At 42.1% G+C, this 24,934-nt stretch overlaps 1 protein-coding gene across 1 annotated transcript; it reads left to right on the top strand.

The window, feature by feature from the left end:
- Positions 1-2,492: 2,492 nt before the first annotated feature.
- Positions 2,493-23,738, top strand: CXCL17 (C-X-C motif chemokine ligand 17; the record flags this gene model as incomplete). The annotated part of the gene is given in 7 exon segments (XM_082676794.1): positions 2,493-2,571; positions 12,031-12,080; positions 12,084-12,111; positions 12,748-12,849; positions 14,118-14,139; positions 23,652-23,695; positions 23,698-23,738. Coding segments are annotated over 7 exon segments (366 nt in total).
- Positions 23,739-24,934: the final 1,196 nt, after the last annotated feature.

The following is a 24,934-nucleotide window of genomic DNA, read 5'->3' as shown; positions in this document are numbered from 1 at the left end:
ATCCTAACTTCATCTCCGACTTGACCACGTCTGGGTAGTCTCGGGAAATACCAGCACTTAGGCGGTGCTGCCACCCTGTGGCCAAAATCTGTAAATGCACTTCATCTTACTTTTCTCACCAGTTAAGGAGCTGCGAGGGTTGGCTCTTCTTGCCCCAAACGTCAGCACTTATTAAATATGACTCATTCCAGAGGCTTCAGGAAATGGGCTCGAAGACGGCGGGAGGCTGGGCTTAAGTGCTGGGTGATATTTATGGAGCTGAGGGGAAGGTTAGCAGGAAGTCCTCCCTGGCTCCTCCAGGCAGGAGTGAGTAAAGATGGTGTGACTTTTGTTCCAGCCAAGAGGAGGGAAGAGGCCAGGCATGGTTTTTGTTTGCTCATTCTTACCCTCTCAATTTCAGATTATTTCTGCCTATGGACATGTTGGAGGGTTGATTGTAGACTTTGCTACTACAAAGTTTATAAAGCATCTGCAGGCGGCAGGCACTGTGCTAGGCAGTGGAGATTGTCCTCGAGTTGGAGGCTCGGTCTGAGCTTGGTCTGATGTAAACCACTGATGTGGCTCCTCCCTGGAAAATTCTAACAATGGTCTCTGTCCTCAGGAAGCTCAAGTTTAGCCAGGGAGATGACACACACTCCATAAAACCTAGAGATATTGTGCTACCAAGTTTCAGAAGTCACAGCAGTTCACCATGGGCTGTGAGTAGCTCAGCGGACTCTGGGTTCGGTGGGACTTGGGCTGGGTCTGGAGGCTGGGGTAGGATTTGTGCTGGCGGATGGCAGACAGGAGGGCAGGGCCGAGGAGGAGCATGCAGCTAATTGGGTGGGGATTTTTGAGACGCGGGCTGTTAATCGTTCATTTTTACGTTCCTGAACTTATGTGGGGTGTGGCACTTTGTGGGTACTCTGTAAATGTTTGTTGAATTGAATGATATTTTTGTAACCCTTTAACTAGGCCTGCTATGTTAGAAAGCATGTGAAAGTGCAGTCCATTACCAGAAAAAAAAAAAATGCTTTTTTCACACACATGGAGCCTGAGGGGGTGCTTTACTTTCCCATCAAGTCGCGCACTGGTAAGTTTAGTAAGTGCTGATGCTCTGTGCCCTTCATGTTTGCTCCAAGTAATGTTGTTACCCACCAGGATTCCTGGCCTCCTTAATCAATGGAAATTGATCAGAGGCCAGACAAGAAATTCAGGCAAGGTGTTATTGGGGCCCCTGCTGCAGCAGAGGGGAGCGAGAACAAACAACAGGTTCCCTTGCTCATTTGTTCCCTGAGTGGGGGTGAGCTTGTTCCTTATGTGAGGTGAGGGTAGGGGTGTGTCCAGGGGTCGGGCTGCAGGGGTAGCTAAGGTGGTTTCTCCATTCCTTAGGTGGTACTGTGTGCAGGGGGCATTCACAGTACCCTGCTTTTGCTCCCGACCCCCTGCTTTTGCTCTGGGCTCTTCAAAAGTGGTAGTTGGGTTTTTTGGTCTCTATCTTTTGTCAAGAATTTGCCCCAACTGCCAGTGCATGCAGTTATTTTTAGTCCCATGCAGTTTCTTTGTATGTTGTTGCTCCAGGAGAGGTGTGTCCAGGTACAAACATTGTAGCACTGCAGCAAAGGGTCCCAGGTCCCAGCCTCAGTATCACCTCCCTCTTTCACTTTGGGCTGTTTCCGGAAAAGGTCTGAAACAAGAGCCCCAGCAGCCTGGGCAAACACCTTCCCCGCTGTGGCTCCTGTTTCTCAAACCCTCTTGGACATGAAGCCTTGAGGGTCTTCCAACAACCCAGTTCCCTCTCCTTTAGGCGGGAACCACGAGGCCACAGCCACCTGCCTGACCAACAAGGAGGCCTGCTTTGACCCGGTGCTCCAGGCCAGGGTTCGGGGCAAGAGAGAAGAGCCTCTCCTCCTTGATCCTCTCTGCTTCCCTCCTTACGTGGCCACGGAATTGGAGGAAATTGTAAACAGTGGGGACACGGCAACTTCCCAAACAACACTGCTATCGCTGATCCAAGGACGGGAGTGGGGAGGACAGAGGGGAAACACGCCGTGTGAGTCTCTCTTTGCCAGCCCTTAGCACTCTCTTTCCTGCCAGATACTGAGCTAGAAAATGTCACTCACATGTATTAGGAAATTCAAACAAGGAAAAAGACTTGGGGAAGAAATCATAGCACACTGGCGGGTAGGGAGGCGGGAGGGAGGAGGGGAGGGGCTGAGAACTGCTGCCAAGTTATCAGTCGCCCTCCCTTGTTCCTAAGAATATGCTTCACTCCTTCTCTTTGGCCACCTTTACCTTCCAGATTCCCATAAATCACATGGTCCAGTTACCTAATGAGACCAGCGTCACTTGGCCGTTCTCACCCTCTAGTGGGAACACTGGCCTGGGAGTAAGGCTCAGACCCCCAAGCCACGTACCACGCACGGCCTGAGCCACTCCAAGAACTCGGGACCCTCTCACTGGGAACCTTCCACACACTCTTCAAGCAACGCACAGCAGCACCAACAGTTGAAATGAAAGTTCTAATCTCTTCCCTCCTTCTGTTGCTGCCACTAATGCTGGTGTCCACGGTCCGCAGCAGCTCAAATCCAGGTAAAAAAAATTTTTTTTTCTATGAAAGATAAAGAGGGGGGAGAAACATGGCAAAACAGAAAAGAACGTGACCACACATGCAGTAAAATGTAGCCCCTTTAGGTTACAGGGATTAGGGGCAAGTTAGCCTGTCTCAGTGCCTGTTTCTTCACTTACATAAAGGAATGAACTGTACATAAATCCAAAGAGTGTTGTGAGAGTTAAAGAAGCCTGTGTGTATGGAAGTGTCTGCAACTGTAGCTGGCGGGGGAGAAAAAAATAATGGCCCAACAAAGATTTGCTGCCTCACCTGCCCCCCCAGTCCCTGTTCTAGAGGTAATGAATGTCCCCAGGGCCAGGCTTGGAGGCAGTGGTGGGAGGGTGTTGAAGGCAACTGTACAACCACAGACAGTAAGTCATCCTCGACTGTATTCTTTACAGTGCACCAGATGTGCCCCAACAATTTTTAATGCTGTTTCACAGTACGGTGATAAACTAGAAAAATCACACCACCAGGTAGTACCCATGATTGAAACTGTAGGCACACCAAGCCCTGTTTGAACAGCTCACCTTTGGGAAGCAGACCCTGGGTTAGGGGCTCCGAATCGGCTCCACTTTTCACTACAGCTGAAGTGGCCTAGCCCTTAGCAGAACAGCTGTGCAGAAGAGACCTCATCCCGACCTATGTCTGCTCTCGAGGGGAACATCTCCCCAAGGGCTACTTTGAGGTGAAATAGCTTTGTTATATACTGAGCATCAACTCTGTCCTAAAATCAGGAGTTCTCCCTACTCCACCCCAATTTCCAACGTTCCCTCCCTTACAGAGAGAGCTCTCTGGAAGCTGCTGGGCCCCCCAGCCCTGGGGCCTAGACCACCATTCTGGAAGGGAAGGCTTTTCCACCACTAGGACAGACACCAAGGCTAGAGTCCTCAGCCTGGATTCCAAGCTGCAGCCACAGCTGCCTTTCCAGTCCAGCCCTCCTCGCACTAAGTGCTCTGTGCTCCACTCAGCTAGGCCTCGGGCTGCTCCCGAGCTGCTCCTGTGCTTTCCCACCAGCTCAGCTTCGCTCACAAAACCCACCCCAAGCCCCCTCCTCCCACAGCCTCCCTTGATTCGTCCCAGGACCACATGTGAGCCCTCCCGCCTGTGAACAAGCTTAACCCTAACTCGACTCTCTGCCCTTTTCATGTTCTACCTTAAGTTGAGGTGTTGGTGTGCCTCTCCCACCTCCACCCCTGCCCTTCTACACTGTAACCTCCCCTCTGGCACAATCTGGTGTATTGTTTCCACATCCCTCACACTATCCCGCACGGTGCTCAGTAAATATTCGCAAAGTGAAAGAATAAATCCTCAGGTTTCTGAACTCAAAATGTTGCCCTTAGGAGACTCGACACCCACGTTTCATAGCAGGCCCACTGACATTAGGGCTGGATAATTCCTTGTTGTGGGGGGGGGTGCTGTTCTGTGCTTTGTAACCTGTTTAACAACATCCACGTGGCCTCCACCTGCTAGAAGCCAAGAGCAGCCTCTCCCCTACCACCCTGCCCCGCCCAGTTAGTACAGCCAAAAATATCTCCAGACATTGCCAAATGTCCCCTGGAGGGGGAACCACTGCCCAGTGGGGCCACTGCTCTCTACCAGTAATTCTCAAACATGGCGACACGTTTAGACTCACCTGGACCTTGAGACTCAGACTTGCATTGAGGGGAACCGCGATCCAAATCCTGGCTCCATCACTTACTTTGAAACCCTGGACAAGATGCTTAACATTTTTCAGCCTCAGTTTTATCTTCTTAAAATGAATAAAATACCACTTAGCATGTACAACTGTTGTAACGAGTCAACGATTGATAATGTGAACTTAGTAAGGGTTCAGTCAATCAGATGAGTGAAGTAGCTACTAAGGCAAAAAGGCAATGGGTTGGGGAAAGCTCACTGAGCTTCCAGGTGGCGCAGTTCCCTTTTCTCCACACCCTCTCCAGCATTTATTACTTGTAGACTTTTTGATGGTGGCCAATCTAACTGGTGTGAGGTGATACCTCATTGTGGTTTTGGTTTGCATTTCTCTAATAATTAGCGATGTTGTGCATGTTTTCATGTCCTTGTTGGCCATCTGTATGCCTTCTTTGGAGCAATGTCTATTTAGGTCTTCTGCTCATTTTTTTATTGGAATGTTTGTTTTTTGGATATTGAGTTGTATGAGCTGTTTGTATATTTTGGATATTAACCCCTTGGCAGTCGCATTGTTTGCAAATATTTTCTCCCATTCCACAGATTGCCTTTTTGTTTGTTTATGGTTTCCTTTGCTCTGCAAAAACTTTTAAGTTTGATTAGGTCCCATTTGTTTATTTTTGCTTTTATTTCTTTTGCCTTAGGAGACTGACCTAAGAAAATATTGCTGTAAGAGAATGTTTTGCTTATGTTCTCTTTTAGGAGTTCTATGGCATCATGTCTTATATTAGGTCTTTAAGCCACTTTGAGTTTATTTTTGTATATGGTGTGAGGGAGTGGTCTAATTTCACTGATTTACATGTAACTGTCCAGTCTTCCCAACACCACTTGTTGAAGAGACTGTTCTCAATCGTATATTCTTGCTTCCTTTGTTGTAGATTAATTGACCACAGGTGTGTGGGTTTATTTCTGGGCTCTCTATTCTGTTCCATTGATCTATGTGTCTGTTTCTGTGCCAATACCACACTGTTTTGATTACTGTAGCTTTGTAGTATTGTTTGAAGTCTGGGAGGGTTATGCCTCCAGCTTTGTTCTTCTTCCTCAGAACAGCTTTGGCAATTCAGGGTCGTCTGTGGTTCCATATAAATTTTAGGATTATTTGTTCTAGTTCTGTGAAAAATGTCATGGGTGTTTTGATAGGGATCACATTAAATCTATAGATTTCTTTGGGTAGTACGGCCATTTTAACAATATTAGTTCTTCCAATCGAGGAGCATGGGATATTTTTCTGTTGCTTTGAATCATCTTCAATGTCCTTTATCAATGTTTTATAGTTTTCAGCATGTAGATCTTTCACCTCACCTCCTTGGTTAAGTTTATCCCTAGGGTTTTTGTTTTGTTTGTTTGTTTTTGATACGATATTTTAAAATAAATTTATTTACTTACTTTTGGCTGTGTTGGGTCTTTCTTGCTGTGCACGGGCTTTCTCTAGTTGTGGAGAGTGGGGGCTACTCTTCGTTGCAGTGCACAGGCTTCTCATTGTGGTGACTTCTCTTGTTGCAGATCACGGGCTCTAGGGCACGTGGGCTTCAGTAGTTGTGGCACGCAGGCTCTGTAGTTGTGGCTCACAGGCTCTAGAGCTCAGGCTCAGTAGTTGTGGCACATGGGCTTAGTTGCTCCACGGCATGTGGGATCTTCCCAGACCAGGGATTGAACCCGTGTCCCCTGCATTGGCAGGTGGATTCTTAACCACTGTGCCACCAGGGAAGTCCCTAATGTCTTTTTTTTTTAACTTTTCATTCTTCAGACTTCAAAAATATGGTAAAAATAATCAGAGTTCCAATATATCCTTCATGCAGTTTTTTTCCAATAACATCATACATAACCATAATATGATTATCAAAACCAGAAAATTAGCAATGATACAGTACTATTAACTAATGTACAAATTTTTAGATTTTGCTAATCATCCCATTAGTATTCTTTTTTTTGAATTTTATTTTATTTTTTTTATACAGCAGGTTATTAGTTATCTATTTTACACATATTAGTGTATATATGTCAATCCCAATCTCCCAATTCATCCCACTAGTATTCTTTTTCTGATCCAGAATCCAATCCAGGATCCTACACTGAAGAATGTAGGACCTCCTGGTCTCCTCCAATCTAGAGTACTTTGTCAGCCTTCCTTGTCTTCCATGATCTTGACACTTTTGAAGAGTATTGTCAGTTATTTTATAGAATATCCCTCAACTTGGGCTTATCTGATGTTTCCTCATGACTAAATTCAGATTACGCATTTTTGGCAAGAACACCACAGAAGTGACGTTTGCCTTCTCGGCACATCAGAGGCCCACGGTAACAATACTCATTTATGGGTGATGTTAAGTTTGAACACTAGTTAAGGCGGTGTCCATAAAGGTACTATATTCTCATTGTAGTTAATAAGTATCTTGTGGAGAGATACTTCGAAACTATGCAAATAGCCTGTTTCTTCTCGTCATACTTTTGCCTATTAATTTTTAAAATCCATTGATGATTCTCGCCTACAACAGGTATTACTATAGTCTTAGCCAAATGGTGATTTTTCTATTTCCAACATTCCTTCTAAACGTATTAATTAGGATTCTACTGTAAGAAAGAGCTCTTCCGGGGAATTCCCAGTGGTTAGAACGCCGTGCTTTCACTGCCAAGGGCAAGGGTTCAATCCCTGGTTGGGGAACTAGGATCCCTCAAGCTGTGTGGTGCAGCCAAGGGGAAAAACAAAAAGAAAGAGCTCTTCCTTCTCTCTCATTTATTCAGGTATTCAATTATTTATTTATATAAGTAAATTCTCAGGGATATTTGTGGATTATAATCCATTACTATCCTTATTTATAATGTCATTCATATTGTCCCAAAACCGGCCACTAAGAACTTCTTCAAGTTGGCTTCTGCATCATTTTGACATATCGGGATTTTTTTTAGCAGTTTCTGACTTTCTGACACCACTAGATGTTCCAGGCTTATCTTCTACTTTCCTTCCCTATCCTTGGAGTCAGCCATTTCTCCTCGGAGCCACGGCTCCTTTCAGGGGAAAATGATATACACAAACCTTGGGCACAAGGTATTGCCCATTGCTACAAGGGCTATTGCATCTAGGCCCTCTGGTGGACAGATGTATGCATACACACACCAATGTACTTTTTTCAGCTCCATTTTATAAATTAGGTAAATGAGGCACAGAAAAGTTAAGCAACTTGTCCAAAGTCACAAAGCTAATATGTAGTAGAACTGGAAAGTCAAAAAAATAATAGATCTACTGCAAAAACTAACAGGTGGAAGTTACTTCTTTACACATGCAAATCAGCAGAAAGCAATAAGACAAACATTCCAGCATAGACACACCCTTTGGGAAATAACTAGAAGTCTGCAATAATAACCACAATAATAACCATCATATACTGAACACCTCCTTGGGCACCAGGCCCCCAGTAGCTCCTTTATTCCTAACAACACTGCAAGGTGGATACTAATATCCACTCTTTACAAACCAGAGAACCAAAGATCGTAGAAGCTAAGTGACTTCTCCCAGGCTACAGAGTTAACTGACAGAGGAAGCAGTTGACCCCAGGTCTGCCTAGATATAAAGTCCATGCTTATTACATTGCATCAATATATTCCAAAACTGATTTTAGGTAGAACATAAATTAGTTTTTACTTTAATAGTTACATGCTTATTTTAATGCATGTTAGAAAAAAATCTAAGCATATATCAAATGGATAATCTCACAAAAAATATTGCATAGAATGAAGATGTTATGTAAATTAAATTTATTTAAAGCAAAAAGTATGAAATAAATAATAGTAGAGGTGTATAAGCTATAGCAAAAATCATTAAGGTGGTCCAATAATGCCTGACGTTTGGAGGACATGATACTATAGTAACGGCTTCATTTTCAGTTACACCATGACATTAGGTCATGTAGGGCTGCAGAAAGAACAGCAGAGTAGGAGTCTTGGACCTGGATTTTAGCTACAGATGAGTCACCATTACCTTTGTGAACTTGGGCATTTCATTTGCTCTCTCTGGGTCTCAGTTTCCTCACCTGAAAATAAAAGGGACAGTGATTTAGTTAATTAGTACAACTCTTTTAAAAGCAACTTGGTAAAGATATCAAGAAACATAAAACTGTTCTTAACTTTTGACCCAGTAATTCCACTTGGGAAGTCTTCCCGGAGACAGAAATCCAACATTTAGAAAACAGTTACAAAGAAATTTATCAATATCCAAAAATAAAACAATCTAAATACTCAACAATGAGAGAACAATTAAGTAATCTGGGGACTTCCCTGGTGGCCCAGCAGTTAAGACTCTAAGCTCCCACTGCAGGGGGCCCGGGTTTGATCCCAGGTCAGGGAACTAGATCTTGCATGTTGCAACTAAGAGCCCGCACACCGCACACCGCAATGAAGATCCCACGTGCCGCAACTAAAACCTGGCGCAGCCAAATAAATAAATAATTTTTTTAAAAGTAATCTGAAGTATGTATACTTGGGAGTGTTATGTAGTCATTCAAAATGTCTGTTATAAATGTTGTAAGACAACACGGGAACAAGCTTATAAAGTGAACAGAAAGAAATTCGTTCACATACCGTGGTTACCACTATATTTAAAAAATCGTATTCACACTAAAATTCCAACATTTGGTAAGAGTAAAATTGGTTTTGGACTTTACAAATTTTCTCTAATATAGTTATGTCCCATTAAAAATGAATATATATGGAATCTGAAAAAAAAATGGTACTCATGAACCTAGTGGCAGGGCAGGAATAAAGATGTAGACATAGAGAATGGACTTAGGACATGGGGTGGGGAGGGGGAAGCTGGGGCGAAGTGAGAGTAGCATCGACATATACACACTACTGAATGTAAGATTGCTGGTGGGAAGCAGCGGCATAGCACAGGGAGATCAGCTCAGTGATTTGCGACAACCTAGAGGGGTGAGATAGGGAGAGTGGGAGGGAGGCTCCAGAGGGAGGGGACATGGGGATATATGTATGCATATGGCTGATTCATTTTGTTGCACAACAGAAACTAACACAGTATTGTGAAGCAATTATACTCCAATAAAGATCAATTTTTTTTAAATGAAGAAGAAAAACTCATCAGTGTAGGCGTTCCAAGAGACCTCATCTCCAAGATACCTTCTGGCTCCAATATTCTGTGGCTTTTCTCTGGAACCAGAAGTAGAGGTCAGGCGAGAGTAAAATATTAGAAAAGTTTAGACAGCAGGGGCCATGCTTGTTGAAATTAACACCACTCAAAACAGCACGTGAGAACATTTAGAAACCAGCAGGTAGGGAAATGATGCAAGACCCTCCGTCTGTGCGACAGAAAGGCACGAGTCTGGAAAATAGAGCTGGATTGAACCAGATGCTGCTCTAAGGGCCCTCTCTGGACAACCTGTCCATCCGCTTATCAAACAAACATTTACCACGTGTCTACCATGTGTCAGGAGCCCTGTAGCTGAACGACCACTGAGCCATTGGGTCAGAGTCTAGTAAGGGAGAAAGATTTTCAGTTTGCTAGGACCGCCATAACAAAATACCACAGGCTAGGAGACTTAAACAACAACTTATTTTATCACAATTCTGAAGGCTAGAAAGTTCAAGATAAAGTGTCAGCAACTTTGGTTTCTTCTGAGGGCTCTCTCCTTGCCTTACAGATGGCCATCTCCTTGCTATTTCCTCACCTGGTCATTCCTCTGTGCATGTACATGCCTGGTGTCTCTTTGTGCGCCCAAATCTCTTCTCCTTATAAGGACTCCAGTCAGACTGGATTAGAGCCCAACCATCAGGGTCTCATTTTAACTTAATCATCTCTATAAAGGCCCTATCCTCAAATACAGTCATTCTGAGTTATTAAGGGTTAGGGCTTCAATGAGTTTAGGGGGACACAGTTCAGTCCACAACACATTTCAAACAACAAACTTTAAGTGTAATTGTGCAAGGATACAGCTGCATTCAAATGTGATGGGGAACCATGTGAAACCGTAATTAAGTCTGACAGGAAACATGAGCAGCTCCTGTACAGCGGAAGCATCATCTGGGCCCATTTCTAGTCCCAGAATCTCTATAAAACATCATACTTGATTGTCATAAAAATATTTTAGGTATCACAAAATGCGAGTAAGATAGCATCAGGTGATAAGACAGACCTGAATGGAGGCCAAAACAGAATGGATTTGTTCCAGAGGAACAAAGGTAAATACCATCCTTTTATAGTTGAATTGGGATTATGGATTCAAATACAACCAAACATGGAGGTCAGGTGAAGTTCCTGACTGGTTAATGGAATAATCTACTCCTTGCTCTCATTCCTTAAGTCTTGAGGATTTTAATGGGGGGAGGATGTAAGGTCTTCATTAACCCCTACCGTTTGTGCTCTTTTCCATCCAGAAGCCATTCTTTCTCGACCTACTTCCAGGTAAGCTTTTTTCTAAGCCAGATTTTAAACTTCAATTCTGGATTATTCATTTAAAATACTCCTCTCTTGGGTGTGGAGAAAAGGGAACCCTCCCACCCTGGTGGTGGGAATGTAAATTGGTGCAGCCACTATGGAAAACAGTACGGAGGTTCCTCAAAAAACTAAAAATAGAGTTGCCATATGATCTAGCAATCCCACTCCTGGACATATATCCGGACAAAACTATAATTTGAAAAGATACATGCACCCCAATGTTCATAGCAGCACTATTTCCAATAGCCAAGACATGGAAGCAACGTAAATGTCCATTGACAGATGAATGGATAAAGAAGAGGTGGTACATATACACAATGGAATATTACTCAGCCATAGAAAAGAATGAAATGCCATTTGCAGCAACACAGATGGACCCAGAGATGATCATACTAAGTGAAGTAAGTCAGACAAATACCATATGATATCACTTATATGTGGAACCTAAAATATGACGCAAGTGAACTTATTTAAGAAACAGAAACAGGCTCACAGACATAGAAAACAAATTTATGGCTACCAAAGGGGAAAGGGGGTAGGGGAAAGATAAACTAGGAGTTTGGGATTAGCAGATACAAACCACTATATATAAAATAGAGGACTTCCCTGGTGGTCCAGTGGTTAAGAATCCACCTTCCAATGCAGGGACGTGGGTTGGGAACTAAGATTCCACATGCCGCTGGGCAACTAAGCCCACACGCCACAACTACTGAGCCCGCACACCGCAACTAGAGAAGCCTGTGTGCCACAACGAAAGATCTCACATGCCGCAACTAAGCTCCCGCATGCCACAACACCCGATGCAGACAAATAAACTTAAAAAAATAAAATAAAATAGACAAACAAAAAGGTCCTACACTATAGCACAGGGACCTATATTCAATATCCTGTAATACATCATAATGGAAAAGAATATGAAAAAGAATATATGTGTGTGTGTATAAAACTGAATAACTTTGCTGTACACCAGAAATTAACACAGCATTATAAATAAACTATATAATTTAAAAAATATAACAGGGAATTCCCTGGCAGTCCAGTGGTTAGGACTCTGCACTTTCACTGCCAAGGTCCTGGGTTCAATCCCTGGTCAAGGAACAAAGATCCTACAAGCCGTGCAGCGTGGCCTAAATAAATAAATAAATAAAATACATATAAAATACTCCTCTCTTGAAGTTCCCTAGATCCCTGAGTAACAAAGGAAGAGCAATGGAGCTGTACTGACCTAGTTAGCACAATGGCAGGGTACCAATTCTCTTGGCGCCTTTGCTTTCCAGTGACGAAATGATCTGTTTCCTTCCGACATGGGTCACCAGAGGCCACAGGGACCAACGCCAGGCTTCTGGGAAGTGGTTCTGAGAAGGCGCCCAAGAATGTGAGTGCAAAGGTCAGTAATCCAGTATTGACAACAGCGATGCACCATCAGATCCCAACTTGCTCTGCTGAGTCCCTCTGAGACCAGAGCAGATGTTATCTGAGCTGCCCTCACCCTCTCCCCTCTCCGCAAGACCATCACATGCAGCACCAACACTTATTTTCTTTCTGAGCCTTAGGCAAGAGCTGGACTCCTCCAAGGTCCAGCAGGGAGCTGGCTGAATCTCTGGCTGCCCCCTCTCCCTTACCCTCTTTTCCCCACAACCCAGGGTTGCCTTCCAAGACCTTCCTGGACCCCATTCTCAACCTTATTTTACTCACAGGTAAGACTGAAATCAGAGAGGCATGGCTTGCTTGAGGTAAAGCAGACACTAAAAAGCAGACACCTAGGTCTTATTCCTCATTTTTCAGTCTCCCTAATGATACCCTGATGCCTCCTCCAAACCTGCCACCAAATCCTTGCCCATACAGGTCAGGCAAACAACTTAGAGACCCTGGTGCTCATATAACTGGATATCTTCACTGTGCTTGGTTGACCCTTTCCCACACCCACTGCAGTATGAAAACGAATCGAGAGGCAAGGAAGATGGCAAGTAAAGCCCTGCCTCAAACATATTAACCCTTCTAAGCAGCAACTCCCTTATTTCAGATTGGTTCCTGAGAGCCCCTAAAAGAAAACTCATGACAGTGCCCAGGCTGCCAAGGAAGCCGTGTCCCTGTGATCATTTCAAGGGCAGAGTGAAGAAAACCAGTAAGTTGCAAAAGAATGACCTTCCTTAAACCAGAGTCACTCTGTGCAATCAACCAGGGTTGAAGCAGGGGTTGCAAAGAGATAAGAGAGATGAAATGAAGACCAGGATAAGCACACTCCTCAGCCATTTCTACTCAGTGTCAACTTGTGGGGAAATAGGAAGAGAAAGAAAAGCAGAATACAGTTCTCTTACAACTAGAGAGGTATAACCTAATTCTTTAATGATAGAATGCCATTGCTTATCAAAGTGGAGGGAGATGGGGCTGTTGGGGACCTGGCCATTGATCTTTGGAGATGACACCAGTGTTGGTGACAAACAGAATTTGATTGCTCCCTAGTCTGTTATTAAATGTCATATAAAAAGTATATTGGCAAATCTTAAACTGACTGATATTATGATATTATCAAGAATAAGATAAATCAGGAGGAGGAGACAAAATGGCAGAGTAGAAGGACATGAGCTCACCCCTTCTTACAGGAACACCAAAATCAACTAACTGCTGAACAACCACTGATAAAAAAATGCTGGAAGCTACCAAAAAAGATATCCTACATCCAAAGACAAAGAAGAAGCCACGGGCTTCCCTGGTGGCGCAGTGGTTGAGAGTCTGCCTGCCGATGCAGGGGACACGGGTTCGTGTCCTGGTCCGGGGAGATCCTACGTGCCGCAGAGCGGCTGGGCCCGTGAGCCATGGCCGCTGAGCCTGCGCGTCCGGAGCCTGTGCTCCGCAATGGGAGAGGCCACAACAGTGAGAGGCCCGCGTACCGCAAAACAAAAAAACAAAAAAAAGAAGAAGCCACATAACATGGTAGGAGGGGTACAATTGCGATAAAATCAAATCCCATACACTTCGGGTGGGCAACTCATAAACTGGAAAATTATACCACAGAAGTTCTACCACAGGAATGACAGTTCTGAGCCCCACGTCAGGCTCCTCAGCCTGAGGATCTGGCAACATGAAGAGAAGCCCCCAGAGAATCTGGCTTTGAGGGCCAGCGGGGATTGATTGCAGGAATTCCAAAGGACTGGGCGAAACAGAAACTCAACTCTTGGAGGGTAAAAACAGGGTCTCATGCACATCAGGACACGGGAAAAAGCGGTGACCTCATAAGACACTGGGCCAGACTTAACTGCTAGTATTAGAGGATCTTCTGCGGAGGCAGAAGGTGGCTGTGGCTCACTGTGGGGACAAGAACACTGGTGGAGGCAGTTCTGGTGAGTACTCATTGGCATGAGCCCTCTCAAAGGCCACCATTTTCCCACCAAGACCTGCCCCCACCCAAAAGCCTGTAGGTCCAGTGCTGGGATGCCTCAGGCCAAACAACCAACAGGGTAGGAACACAGCCCCACCCATCAGCAGACAGGCTGCTTAAAGTCTTCCTGAATAAACAGCTACCCAATAAACACACCCCCTGACGCGGCCCTGCCCATGAGGGACAAGACGCAGCTCCACACACCAGTAGGCAGGCACCAGTCCCCCCAACCAGGAAACCTGCACAGCCCTCTTAGACAGCCTCATCCATCAGGGGGCAGACAGCAGAAGCAAGAAGAACTACAACCCTGAAGCCTGTGGAACAGAAACCGCAATCACAGAAAGTTAGACAAAATGAGACAGCAGAGGAATATATCCCAGATGAAGGAACAAGATAAAACCCCAGAAGAACAACTATGTGAAGTGGAGAGAGGCAACCTACCTGAAAAGGAATTCAGCGTGATAATAGTAAAGATGATCCAAGATCTCAGAAAAAGAATGCAGGCACAGATTGAGAATATACAAGAAATGCTTAACAAACATCTAGAAGAATTAAAGAACAAACAAACAGAGATGAAAAATACAATAACTGAAAAATACACTAGAAGGAATCAATAGCAGAAGAATTGAGGCAGAAGAACGGATAAGTGAGCTGGAAGACAGAATGGTGGAAATCACTGCCACAGAACAGAACGAAAAAGAAAAAGAAATGAGGACAACATTAAACACACCAACATTCACATTATAGGGGTCCCAGAAGGAGAGGAGAAAGAGAAAGGACCTGAGAAAATATCTGAAGAAATAATAGCTGAAAAATTCCCCAACATGGAAAAGGAAACAGTTACCCAAGTCCAGGAAGCACAGAGTCCCAGGCAGGATAAACCTAAGGAGGAACACGCCAAGACACATAGTAATCAAACTGACAAAATTTAAAGATAAAGAAAAAATAGTAAAAGCAACAAGGGAAAAGCAACAAATAACGTGCAAGAGAACCCCCATTAAGTTATCAGCCATTTTCTCAGCAGAAACTCTGCAGGCCAGAAGGGAGTGGCATGATATATTTAAAGGGATGAAAGAGAAGAACCTACAACCAAGAATACTCTACCCAGCAAGGCTCTCATTCAGATTCAACAAAACTGAAGAAATCAAAAGCTTTAGAGACAAGCAAAATCTAAGAGAATCCAGCACCACCAGACCAGCTTTGCAACAGATGCTATGGGTACTTCTCTAGGCAGAAAAGAAAAGGCCACAACTAGAAACAAGAAAATTACAAATGGAAAAGCTCACTAGTAAAGGCAAACATACTATAAAGGTAGGAAATCATCCTCACACAAATATGATATAATCAGGAAAGGAGGAGGGTACAAATGCAGGATATCTGAAATGGATTTGAAATTAAAAGACCACCATCTTAAAACAATCTTGTTTATATATAGACTGCTATCAATATATCAAAACCTCATGGTAACTGCAAACTAAAAATCTACAACAGATACACACACAAAAAAGAAAAAGGAATCCAAACACAACACTAAAGTTACTCATCAATCACAAGAGAACAAGAGAGGAAGGGAAGAAAAAACACCCCCAAAAACAAATCCAAAACAATTAACAAAATGGAAATAAGAACAAACATATTGATAATTACCTTAAACATAAATGGATTAAATGCTCCAACCAAAAGACATAGACTGACTGAATGGATACAAAAACAAGACCTGTATTGGGACTTCCCTGGCAGTCCAGTGGTTAAGGCTCTGCGCTTCCACAGCAGGGGCCACAGGTTTGATCCCTGGTCAGGGAACTAAGATCCCAGATGCCACACAACACAGCCAAAAAAAAAAAAAAACAAGACCCATCTATATGCTGTCTACGAGAGACTGACTTCAGATCTAGGGACACATACAGACTGAAAGTGAGGGGATGGAAAAATGTATTCCATGCAAATGGAAATCAAGAGAAAGCTGGAGTAGCAATACTCATATCAGACAAAATAGAATTTAAAATAAACACTGTTACAAGAGACAAAGAAGGACATTACATAATGAACAAGGGATCAATCCAAGAAGGAGATATAACAATTGTAAAAGTATTTGCGCCGTTAACAAAAAATGTATATGCACCACACATAGGAGCACCTCAGTATATAAGGCAAATACTAACAGCCATAAAAGGAGAAATCAACACTAACACAATACTATTGGGGGACTTCAACACTCCACTTTCATCAGTGGACAGATCATCCAGGCAGAAACTCAATAAGGAAACACAGGCCTTAAATGACACATTAGACCAGACCAACTTAATTGATATTTATAGAGCATTCCATCCAAAAGCAGCAGATTACACATTCTTTTCAAGTGCACATGGAACATTCCCCAGGATTGATCACATGCTGGGCCACAAGGAGAGCCTCAGTATTTTAAGAAAACTGAAATCATATCAAGCATCTTTTCCAACCAAACACTATGAGTTTAGAAATCAACTACAAGAAAAAAAACTGTAAAAAACACAAACACGTGGAGGCTAAACAATATGTTACTAAACAACCAATGGATCACTGAAGAAATCAAAGAGGAAATCAAAACTTACATAGAGACAAATGAAAATGAAAGCACGACCATCCAAAACGTATGGGACAAAGCAAAAGCATTTCTAAGACGGAAGTTTATAGCAATAAAATCTTACCTCAAGCAGAATCTCAAATAAACAACCTAACAAGAATAATTTCAAATAAACAACCTAACCTTACACCTAAAGCAACTACAGAAAGAAGAACAAACAAAATCCAAAGTTAGTAGAAGAAAGGAAATCATAAATATCAAAGCAGAAAGAGTGAAATAGGAAGAAAACAATAGAAAAGATCAATGAAACTAAAAGCTGGTTATTTGAAAAGATAAAAAAAATTGATAAACCTTTAGCCAGACTCATTAAGAAAAGGGAAGGGGGTGCTTCCCTGGTGGCACAGTGGTTGGGAATCCGCCTGCCAGTGCAGGGGACATGGGTTCGAGCCCTGGTCTGGGAAGATCCCACATGCTGTGGAGCAACTAAGCCCATGTGCCACAACTACTGAGCCTGTGCTCTAGAGCTCACGAGCCACAACTTCTGAGCCCACGTGCCACAAGTACTGAAGCCTGCACGCCTAGATCCTGTGCTCTGCAACAAAAGAAGCCACCACAATGAGAAGCCTGTGCACCGCAATAAACAGTAGCCCCCACTCACCGCAACTAGAGAGAGCCAGTGCACCGCAATGGAGACCCAGTGCAGCCAAAAATAAATAAATTTATTAAAAAGGAGGGAGAGGGCTCAAATCAATAAAATAGAAATGAAAAGGGAGAAGTTACAACAGACACCACAGAAATACAAAGGGTCATAAGAGACTACTACAAGCAGCTGTATGCAAATAAAATGGACAACCTAGAAGAAATGGATAAATTCTTAGAAAGGTACAATCTCCCATGACTGAACCAGGAAGAAATAGAAAATATGAACAAGACAAACCACAAGTACTGAAATTGAATCTGTGATTTAAAAACTCCCAACAAACAAAATCTATCAAACATCTAGAGAAGAGTTAACACCTATCCTTCTGAAACTATTCCAAAAAATCACAGAGGAAGGAATATTCCCAAACTCATTCCATGAGGCCACTATCACCCTGACAGCAAAACCAGACAAAGATAACTACAAAAAAAAGAAAATTACAGGCCAATATCACTGATAAACATACATGCAAAAATCCTCAACAAAATACTAGCAATCCAAATCCAACAATGCATTAAAAGGATCATACACCATGATCAAGTGGGATTTATCCCAGGGATGCAAGGATTTTTCAATATCTGCAAATCAATCAGTGTGATACACCACACCAACAAACTGAAGAATAAAAACCATACGATTATCTCAATAGATTCAGAAAAAGCTTTTGACAAAATTCAACACCAATTTACAATAAAAACTCTCCAGAAAGTGGGCATAGAGGGAAAATACCTCAACATAATAAAGGCCATATATTACAAGCCTACAGCTAACATCATACTCAATGGTGAAAAGCTGAAAGCACTTCCTCTAAGACCAGGAACCAGACACTCTTGCCACTTTTATTCAACATAGTTTTGGATGTCCTAGCTATGGCCATCAGAGAAGAAAAAGAAATAAAGGGAATACGAATTGGAAAAGAGGAAGTAAAACTGTCATTGTTTGCAGATGACATGATACTACATGTAGAAAATCCTAAAGATGCTACCAGAAAACTACTAGAGCCCATCCATGAATTCGGTAAAGTTGCAGGATACAAAATAAACACACAGAAATCTGTTGTATTTCTATACGCTAACAACAAAAGATCAGAAGAGAAATTAAAGAAACAATCCCATTTACCATTGCATCACAATGCATAAAATACCTAGGAATAAACCTACCTAAGGAGGCAAAAGACCTGTACTCTGAAAACTACAGGATGCTGATGAAAGAAATCGAGGATAACACAAACAGATGGAAAGATATACCATGTTCTTGGATTGGAAGAATCAATATTGTCAAAATGACTATACTACCCAAGGCAGTCTACAGATTCAATGATTACCTATGGCATTTTTCACAGAACTAGAACAAAAAAAATCTTAAAATTTGTATGGAGACAAAAAAGACCCCAAATAGCCAAAACAGTATTGAGAAAGAAAAGCAGAATTGGAGGAATCAGGCTCCCTGACTTCACACTACACTACAAAGCTACCATCATCAAAACAGTATGGTACTGGAACAAAAACAAAAATATGAATCAATGGAACAGGATAGAAAGCCCAGAAATAAACCCATGCGCCTTTGGTCAATTAATCTACGACAAAGGAGGCAAGCGTATACAAAAGACAGTCTCTTCAATAAATGGTGCTAAGAAAACTGGACAGCTACACATAAAAAAATGAAATTAGAACATTCTTTAACACCATACACAAAAATAAACTCAAAATGGATTAAAGACCTAAAGCTAAAACCAAATACTATAAAACTCTTAGAGGAAAATATAGGCAGAGCACTCTTTGACATAAATCGCAGCAACACCTTTTTCAATCTGTCTCCTAGAGTAATGGAAATAAAAACAGAAATAAACAAATGGGACCTAATTAAACTCAAAAGCTTTTGCACAGCAAAGGAAACCAGAAACAAAATGAAAAGACAACCCACAGAATGGGAGAAAATATTTGCGATTGAAGCGACTGACAAGGGGTTAATCTCCAAAATATACAAACAGCTCATATGGCTCAATATCAGAAAACCAAACAACCCACTCAAAAAAAATGGGTGGAAGATCTTAATAGACATTTCTCCAAAGAAGACATACAGATAGCCAAAAACCACATGAAAAGATTCTCAACATCACTAATTATTAGAGAAGTGCAAATCAAAACTACAATGAGGTATCACCTCACACCAGTCAGAATGGCCATCATCCAAAAGTCTACAAACAATAAATGCTGGAGAGGGTGTGGAGAAATGGGAACCCTCCTACACTGTTGGTGGGAATGTAAATTGGTACAGCCACTATGGAGAACAGTACGGAGGTTCCTTAAAAAACTAAAAATAGAGCTACCACACAATCCAGCAATCCCACTCCTGGTCATATATACGGAGAAAAACATGGTTTGAAAGGATATATGCACCTCAGTGTTCATTGCAACACTTTACAATAGCCAAGACATGGAAGCAACCTAAATGTCCATCAACAGATGAGGATAAAGAAGATATGGTGGGGATTTCCCTGGTGGTGCAGTGGTTAAGAATCTGCCTGCCAATGCAGGGGACATGGTTTGATCCCTGGTCCGGGAAGATCCCACATGTCGCAGAGCAACTAAGCCCCTGTGCCACAACTACGGAGCCTGTGCTCTAGAGCCTGTGAGCCACAACTACTGAGCCTGCGTGCCACAACTACTGAAACCCACATGCCGAGAGTCCGTGCTCCACAACAAGAGAAGCCACCACAATGAGAAGCCCACGCACTGCAAGGAAGAGTAGCCCCCGCTCACCGCAACTAGAGGAAGCCCGTGCTCAGCAACAAAGACCCAATGCAGCCAGAAATAAATAAATTAAATAAATAAATTTTTTTAAAAAAAGAAGATATGGTACAAATATACAATGGAATATTACTCAGCCATTAAAAAGAATGAAATAATGCCATGCAGCAACATGGATGCACCTGGAGATTATCATACTAAGTGAAGTAAATCAGACAGAGAAAGACAAATATCATGATATCACTTATATGTGGAATCTTAAAAAAAATGATACAAATGAACTTATTTACAGAAACAGAAACAGACTCACAGACTTAGTGAATGAACTTACGGTTATGGGGGGGAAGGGGGGTGGGGGAGGGAGAGACTGGGAGTTTGGGATTCACATGTACACACTGCTATATTTAAAATAGATAACCAACAAGGACCTACTGTATAGCACAGGGAGCTCTGCTCAATACACTGTAATAACTCAAATGGAAAAAGAATTTGAAAAAGAATAGATACATGTATATGTATAATTGAATCACTCTGCTGTACACTTGAAACTAACACAACATTGTTAATCAACTATACTCCAATATAAAATATAAATTTTTAAAAAAGAATAAGATAAATCAAGATCCTTATCACTGTTGATGGAGGTAAAATACAATTTGGTAGTATGCCTATCAAAAACAGGGAATTCCCTGGCGGTCCAGTGGTTAGGACTCGGCGCTTTCACTGCCAGGGCCCCGGTTCAATGCCTGGTCAGGGAACTAAGATCCTGCAAGCCGAGAGGCGTGGCCAAAAAAAAAAAAAAAAAAACTTAAATGTGTGTACCTTTTAACCAGCTATCTCACTTCACAATCTCTAGTATAGAATATTAGCATGGATACTCAAAGATATATGTACAAAGCATATGCATTATACCAGTATTTGTATCGATAAATAAATGAAATTTTAAATGTTCATCATTAACAGACTTATTCTGTGATCATTTCACCATGTATACAAATATCGAATCATTATATTGTACACGTCAAACTAATATAATGTTACATGTCAATTATACCTCAGTTTAAAAACTCATCAAAAGCAAATTGGGCACTTCTGCAGTTGAAAAAAATAATTAGGTAGATCATTATGTATTCATTGGAAAGATATCCACAATACATTAAGTGAAATAAAGGTGCAGAGACCCCCCTATTTTAAACCCATCACAAAAATAAAATTCAGTGAATTAAAGATCTAAATATGAAAGACAAGGGAATGTAGGAGAATATATTCATGACCTTGGGGTAGGAAAGGATATCTCAAACAAGATACAAAAAATATGTCATAAAGAAAAAGATTAATAAATCTGACTTCATTGAAATTAAGAATTTTGATCATCGAAAGAATAAAATGGGGAATTTCCTGGTGGTCCAGTGGTTAGGACTCAGCGCTCTTACTGCCAAGGGCCCGGGTTTGCTCCCTGGTCAGGGAACTAAAATCCCACAAGCTGCGTGGCACAGACAAAACAAAACAAAACCAAGGGGCTTCCCTGGTGGCGCAGTGGTTGAGAGTCCGCCTGCCGATGCAGGCGACACGTGTTCGTGCCCCGGTCCGGGAGGATCCCACATGCCGCGGAGCGGCTGGGCCTGTGAGCCATGGCCGCTGAGCCTGCGCGCCCGGAGCCTGTGCTCCGCAACGGGAGGGGCCACAGCAGTGAGAGGCCCGCGTACCGCAAAAAAAAAAAAAAAACAAAAAAAAAAACCAAAAGGAAGAATAAAACGACAGTCTACAGAGTAGGAGTAATGTCTGCAACATATATGATCAACAAAGGATTACTATTCAGACTATATAAGGAATTCCTGTAGATCAATGGCAGGCAACACAACAAATACGAAAAAGACTTGAATAGGCACTTCAGAGACAAGAAATCCAAGTAGCTAATAAACATGTGAAATGGCACTCAACCCTTCTAGTAACTGGAAAAATATGAATTAAACCCAAACAGAGATCATTATATATCATCAGACTGGCAACAATTTTAATGTCTGACAATACCAAGTATTGGCAGAGAGTAGAACAGAGAAACTCTCATCTCCTGCTAATGGGAGTTTAATTGCTAAATCACTTTGAAAAAGTGCTGGTGGTTATTTACTAAAGTTTAAGCTTTGTGACCAAGCAATTCCACTCTTAGACGTATCCTCAAAAAGAATGCTTGCTTATGTACAGTGGGAGACATGAACAAGGATTTCATAGCGGCAGTGTTCATAACTACCCCAAACTGAAAACTGGTCCCTGAATAAATAAATAGTACTATATTCAAATATTATATATCTATGAGAATGAACAATAAAAAACCATAAATGAATATTACAAACATAATGTTGAATAAAAGAAATAAAACCAAAATAGTTATTGCCTGATTTCATATACATAAGGTTCAAATAAAGGCAAAATTAAACTATTTAGGAATTTATACGTAGGTGGTAAAACTATAAAGAAAAAAAGTAAATGCTTACTGTAAAAGTCGGGATTACCAATGTGAGGGGGAGAGAGGTTAGTAATCAGAAAAGGAGGAGGGTTGTTGGCAATATTCTATTTCTAGGCCTGGGTAGTAGTTTCGTGAATATCTTCTTTGTAACTATTTATTGAACTGCACACATAAGTTTTATGGACTTCTATACATGTATAATATTGTGCAACAGGGACTTCCCTGGTGGTCCAGTGGCTAAGACTCCACGCTCCCAATGCAGGGGGCCTGGGTTCAATTCCTGGTCAGGGAACTAAATCCCACACACTGAAACTGAGATCTCGCACGTGTCAACGAAGATCCTGCATACCACAATTAAGACTCGGCACAGCCAAATAAATAAATAAATTAAAAATATATATATATATATTGTGCAATAGGGGCTTCCCTGGTGGCACAGTGGTTAAGAATCCGCCTGCCAATGCAGGGGACATGGGTTCAAGCCCTGGGAGAATCCCACATGCCTCAAAGCAATTAAGCCCGTGCGCCACAACTACTGAGCCTGCGCTCTAGAGCCCATGCTCCGCAACAAGAGAAGCCACTGCAATGAGAAGCCCACACACCGCAACAAAGAGTAGCCCCCGCTCGCCGCAACTAGAGCAAGCCCGCGCAGCAACAAGACCCAAAGCAGAAAAAAAAATAAATTTAATTAATTAATTAATTAATTAATTTAAAAAAGAGTAGCCCCCACTCGCCGCAACTAGGGAAAGCCCACGCGCAGCAATGCAGACCCAATGCAGCCCCAAAATAAATAAATAAATAAAATATTGTGCAATAGTAAAAGATTTGTTAAAGGTACAGAGCAAAACAATATGTATAGTATAAGCTCATTTTTTTAAAAGTAAACTATTATGTTTACATACAAAAAGATATGGAGAACAAACTATTATGTAAAAAATAAATAAGTTTTATTTTAATTTTTCCACTAGATGAGTCTTACTTTTAACATTTTAAAAGCGCTCATAAAAATTAAATTTAAAAAATGCATTAACAGTCGTCTCCCCCTTTTGTTTTCAACCTAGGACACTAAAGACACCACAAGAAGCCAACCAAGCCCTCCAGAGCCTGCCAGCCATTTCTCAGCTGGCAAGCCTTGCTCTGCCCTTACAGGAGCTATGAGAGCCCACCCTCCCGATGAAACATTCTCAGTCAACAAGGCAGTGAGCGCACCTTAAGATGCTCTTCTCCCACCTCACGCTCCCCATCCCTGTCTCTACTCCCTAAACCATTCTAGTGTTCTCAAAAAAAAAGCATTATCACCAAAATTATTGCTCCCTCTAATGCCTTCTCCTGACAGTCTTTTCCTGTGCCCTCTCCCTACCCAGGCTTAAGCTCACTTACCTGAACGAAACCAGGAAATCCAGGTTTCCTAGCTGGCACCACCTGACCTTAAATACAACCAGGCAAGTAATAAACATAAGTCAATTAATATATTTAAATCTAATAGAGCAAAATCATTTTGTTTCAAAGGGGTCCGGAAATTCACGTTCAATCCAGTCGACCCATTTTACCCTGTAAATTCCAAACTTAATCCAGATTCTACACACACCTCTCCCCAACACCACCCTCAGTCTTTCTCCACTGCCCAACCTGTTATTCCTTTACTCATGCAACAAACCCTTCTGAGCTAAGAGCTAGGTGGGGCAAAGAAAGAAGTTAAAGCAATGAATCAGACATTGTCTTAGTAAAGATAATATAGATTTTTTAAAAACCTGGCACAATTTCCTAGCAGGTAAAATGCTTCCAGTATTTATGATTATCATCATCATCATCATCATCATCATCATCAATGGTCATCCGACTCTGTAACTTTCCAATCTACTACAGAATATATATATGCAGAAGCAGAGTTGAAAGCTAGAGACATGGTGTGGTCCTGAAAAGGGCTTCAAGTGAAAAAATGAGAGGGTGTCTTTTTTTTAACATGGGAGTAAAACGATCAGAACGATAATATAAGGGAATAAAATGGCAACCATTTGAAAGAATGAATGAAGAGGAAAACATTAAAACAGTGTAGATCCTGGGAATCCCCCGGCGGTCCAGTAGTTAGGACTCAGCACTCTCACTGCTGTGGCCCCAGATTCAATCCCTGGTTGGGGAACTAAGATCCCGCAAACCGCAGCAGCCAAAAAAAAAAAAAAAAAAATGTGTAGCTCCTGCCTCCCCCTCTGACCATTTCCTCAAACATCAGAAGGGGAGAAAGGAAAAGAAACACCAAGCCAGAATCTGGCTTCTGTCATCCAGGTTGAACAGAGGACTAAGTTGGGATGCTGGCCTTATGAGAAGCAGCATTTTAACTGAGTGGTGAGTTGGGT

Source organism: Grampus griseus (assembly GCF_964374135.1).
Source record: "Grampus griseus genome assembly, chromosome: 19".
Classification (NCBI taxonomy): Eukaryota; Metazoa; Chordata; class Mammalia; order Artiodactyla; family Delphinidae; genus Grampus; species Grampus griseus.
Note: the sequence above shows the minus strand (reverse complement) of the source record. Positions and strands in the feature narration are given on the sequence as shown.